The 3,626-nt window shown below is 34.2% G+C and overlaps 1 protein-coding gene across 4 annotated transcripts; it reads left to right on the forward strand.

Annotated features, from left to right (window-relative positions):
* Positions 1 to 494: 494 nt before the first annotated feature.
* LOC112751379 (serine/threonine-protein kinase STY13) lies at positions 495 to 3,359 on the forward strand. 4 transcript variants are annotated; one of them, XM_025800493.3, is made up of 4 exons: positions 495 to 807; positions 1,056 to 1,101; positions 1,556 to 2,512; positions 2,713 to 3,359. In XM_025800493.3, the coding sequence occupies exons 3-4, from the start codon at positions 1,608 to 1,610 to the stop codon at positions 3,050 to 3,052; spliced, it is 1,245 nt and encodes a 414-aa protein (XP_025656278.1). In that variant the 5' UTR covers positions 495 to 807; positions 1,056 to 1,101; positions 1,556 to 1,607; the 3' UTR covers positions 3,053 to 3,359. The 4 variants fall into 4 exon arrangements, with proteins under 4 accessions (XP_025656278.1, XP_025656280.1, XP_025656277.1 ...); XM_025800492.3 differs by having other exon boundaries at positions 540 to 807; positions 1,056 to 1,113; XM_025800494.3 differs by having other exon boundaries at positions 655 to 807; positions 1,565 to 2,512.
* The last annotated feature ends 267 nt before the right edge of the window (positions 3,360 to 3,626 follow it).

The raw sequence follows: 3,626 nt of genomic DNA on the forward strand, positions 1-3,626 counted from the left end.
AAATTTTAAATTAAACTTTTATAATTTAAAAATTTATAATTGAATTTTTATAATTGGTAAAAGGTTAACCAAATTCTTATTAACTAGTTTTTGCTAAAAAAAAATACAAAGTCTTCTTAAAATGTTATTTTTATGTTTAAAATAGGATAATTTTCTAAAATATTCTAGAAGTAAATATTCTAAAATTATTATACATTTTTCTAAAAAAAAATAGCTAACAAAGATAATATAACTCTCTTTTATTTAATATTTTTTTCTTATTTCATATTCCTATCAAACAAGAACAATTATAGTATTTTTATTTTTGTTCATACAAAATAATTATACATCTATTATTTTAATATTTTTGTATTATATATAAATAATAATATCATTATTATTTTTTATAGCGTCACTCCAAACATAATTTTTTATTGTATATTTATATAAATTTATAAAAAGATAATAATATAAAAATATAAATATAAATATCTTTTATACATATTGACATATCCAATTAGGAATTTCTCTATAAACATTTGTAGAATAAATGGAAAAATAGGGAAAAAAAAAAAGAAAGAAAAAAAGGTCATCACTCATCAAGAGACATCAATTCATCATTTTCCTTTTTTTTTTTTGTCTATTTCTATTTTCTTTGTATTTGGTCCAGTCTTCGGTGTTATTTTTTTCCTTTTCATTCACACCACTTCTTCTTCAACCATCTCTCTTTCTCAGCTTCAATTCCAATTCTCTTCGATCTCTTCAAGTTTCGATTTGATCAATCAGAACTCAAAAAACACACTCTTTCCCTTTCCCTCCTCAGTTCAGGTAAACCTTACGAGTTGACGTCTCTTACTTCGTGTCTTCAAATAGGACTTTCATGGATTTTAGGGTTTTCACACTTCCTATTCTTTGTTCTTGATTCTTCCTTATATGATTTGTAATTTCACTCACAAGCTCGTTAATTGAGGAGAATTTAGCTCAATTTAATTTATTTCCTTTTTAACATTTTATTAATTTTTAATTCCGTACTTCGTTTGACTAACGAGCTGTTTCACCTTTCGCATGTTTCTCAGTCATATTTGGTAGCTTTTGATACAAGGATTAGGGATTATGCTGCTGGTGAGTCTTGTGGTATGGTCTCTACCAATTGCTATTATTCTTGTTGTTGTTGTTGCTGTCGTCAATTTTGGTTCTAATGGAGTCTTCTTGTGCATTGACTTGTAAAAGGGAATGCTATTAGACTTAGACTCTGTGGGTATTTTCCTTTTATATATGCATCTCATTTGTCGTTTTGATTCTGAACAAAATGTTACTGTTGAGTAGGGTTTTCCTCATACCCATTTGTTTTGATTTGTGAAATTGAAAGCAATCTCTTGAATTTAGATGCAGTATATGATTACTTATTCAACAAAAAAAAGGATGTTAGATTATTATATTGATAAAAGGTTTTTTGCATTAATTATTTGTGAAGAATGGTAAATGAAATGCATACCATACAGGGAGTTACCTTTGTTGGAGTTGTTTTTTGTAAATAATGTTTATAAATAGAAATGCTTAACATTTCCATTTTCAGATTCTGAAGGAATAAGAAGATATAAAGTTCTTTTGTTTACAAGACTGAAAAGATGTTGGAAGGTGGTGCTAAATTCCCTGGATTAATAGATCTCAACAAGCATACAACTGACAACTATTATGATTTCTCTCAAGGCTTTTACCATAAGCTTGGGGAGGGTACTAATATGTCGATTGACAGCATGCAAACAAGTAATGGTGGGGGATCTGTTGCGATGTCCATAGATAATAGTAGTGTTGGGTCTAATGATTCCCATACTCGCATATTGAACCACCAAGGGTTGCGGCGGCGTGCAAATGATAACTACTCTGTTCAAAACAGTGTAAATCGTCGAGGAAGAGTCACACATGCACTGAGTGATGATGCTTTGGCTCAAGCTCTAATGGATAGCAATTCTCCTACTGAGGGACTTGAAAATTTTGACGAGTGGACAATTGATTTAAGGAAGCTTAATATGGGCGAGGCCTTTGCTCAAGGAGCTTTTGGGAAACTCTACAGGGGTACTTACAATGGTGAAGATGTTGCTATCAAAATCTTGGAAAGGCCTGAAAATGATTTATCAAAGGCTCAGTTGATGGAACAACAGTTTCAGCAGGAGGTTATGATGCTGGCTACACTAAAGCATCCCAATATAGTTCGTTTCATTGGTGCATGCAGAAAACCGATGGTATGGTGCATCGTAACGGAATATGCCAAAGGGGGTTCCGTTAGACAGTCTTTAATGAAACGTCAGAATCGATCAGTTCCCCTAAAATTGGCCGTCAAACAGGCTTTGGATGTTGCTAGAGGAATGGCATATGTTCATGGACTTGGGTTGATCCACAGGGATTTGAAGTCTGATAATCTTTTGATTTTTGGGGATAAATCAATTAAAATTGCTGACTTCGGTGTTGCTCGGATTGAGGTGCAAACGGAAGGAATGACACCTGAGACTGGAACATACCGTTGGATGGCTCCGTAAGTTTTTTTTTGTTTCCTTTTTCCCTTTAATATTATTTTGATGTGCATCCTGGTTGTGATCCAGAAAATTGGAGATATATGGATGATTGTATTTTGAGTTAGCATATTTCTATATATAATCTATATGTTTCCGGTGCTTCTGGAGAACGAGTCTACTATGTATTTTTTGATCCAATATATTTTCCAATATATGGCAGGGAGATGATCCAGCATAGGCCTTACACACAAAGAGTGGATGTGTATAGCTTTGGGATTGTTCTTTGGGAGCTTATCACTGGAATGCTTCCATTTCAGAACATGACAGCAGTACAGGCAGCATTTGCAGTTGTAAACAAAAATGTTCGCCCGATTATACCCAATGATTGCTTACCTGTTCTCCGTGAAATCATGACCAGATGCTGGGACCCCAACCCTGATGTCCGGCCACCATTTGCTGAAATTGTAGGAATGCTTGAGAATGCAGAGACCGAGATCATGACAACTGTTCGGAAGGCTCGATTCAGGTGTTGCATGACACAACCAATGACTGCTGACTGATCCTGATAAAAAAAAAAAAAAAGAAGAAAAACAGATGAAAGAGTCATAAGACTGATGATGTTTTGGAGGGAACGTGAGACTGAGGTAGTAAAGGGTTGACTATATTATAGATTTGTGTATCATGTGTGTTTAATTTCTTTCTTCAGAGGGAGAAAAATTGAAAATCTTAACTGGAACCTTTTGTTTTATTGGCTTTCTATTTATTTTCTGTTTTGAATTAGTAAGAGGAGATTTGTGTATGTAATACATGCATGCACTACAGTTATGTATAGCTTTGAAAGCAAAAATGGTTGAAAATCTTGTGCTCTGCTCGTGTATGTACAATTAGGATTGATATTTTCTTAAAAACCTGTGGGACGTGATTCTCGGAATATTCATACAAATATTTTCTTGGACCTAATTTATTTGGCACTCTGATGTCGGCATTGTTGTCCGTGACGTTGTTCCCCTCCCCCTCAGATTCACCAGGGGAATGGTGGGCGTCATCCATCGCCAGTTACAGCTTTGGCTTCCCCATATTCGGTGCCAATGTTAGTTTGTTACCTGAGGTTGCTGGGGGTGAGGAGGAGACCTC

This window comes from Arachis hypogaea, chromosome 15 (genome assembly GCF_003086295.3).
Source record: "Arachis hypogaea cultivar Tifrunner chromosome 15, arahy.Tifrunner.gnm2.J5K5, whole genome shotgun sequence".
Taxonomy (NCBI): Eukaryota; Viridiplantae; Streptophyta; class Magnoliopsida; order Fabales; family Fabaceae; genus Arachis; species Arachis hypogaea.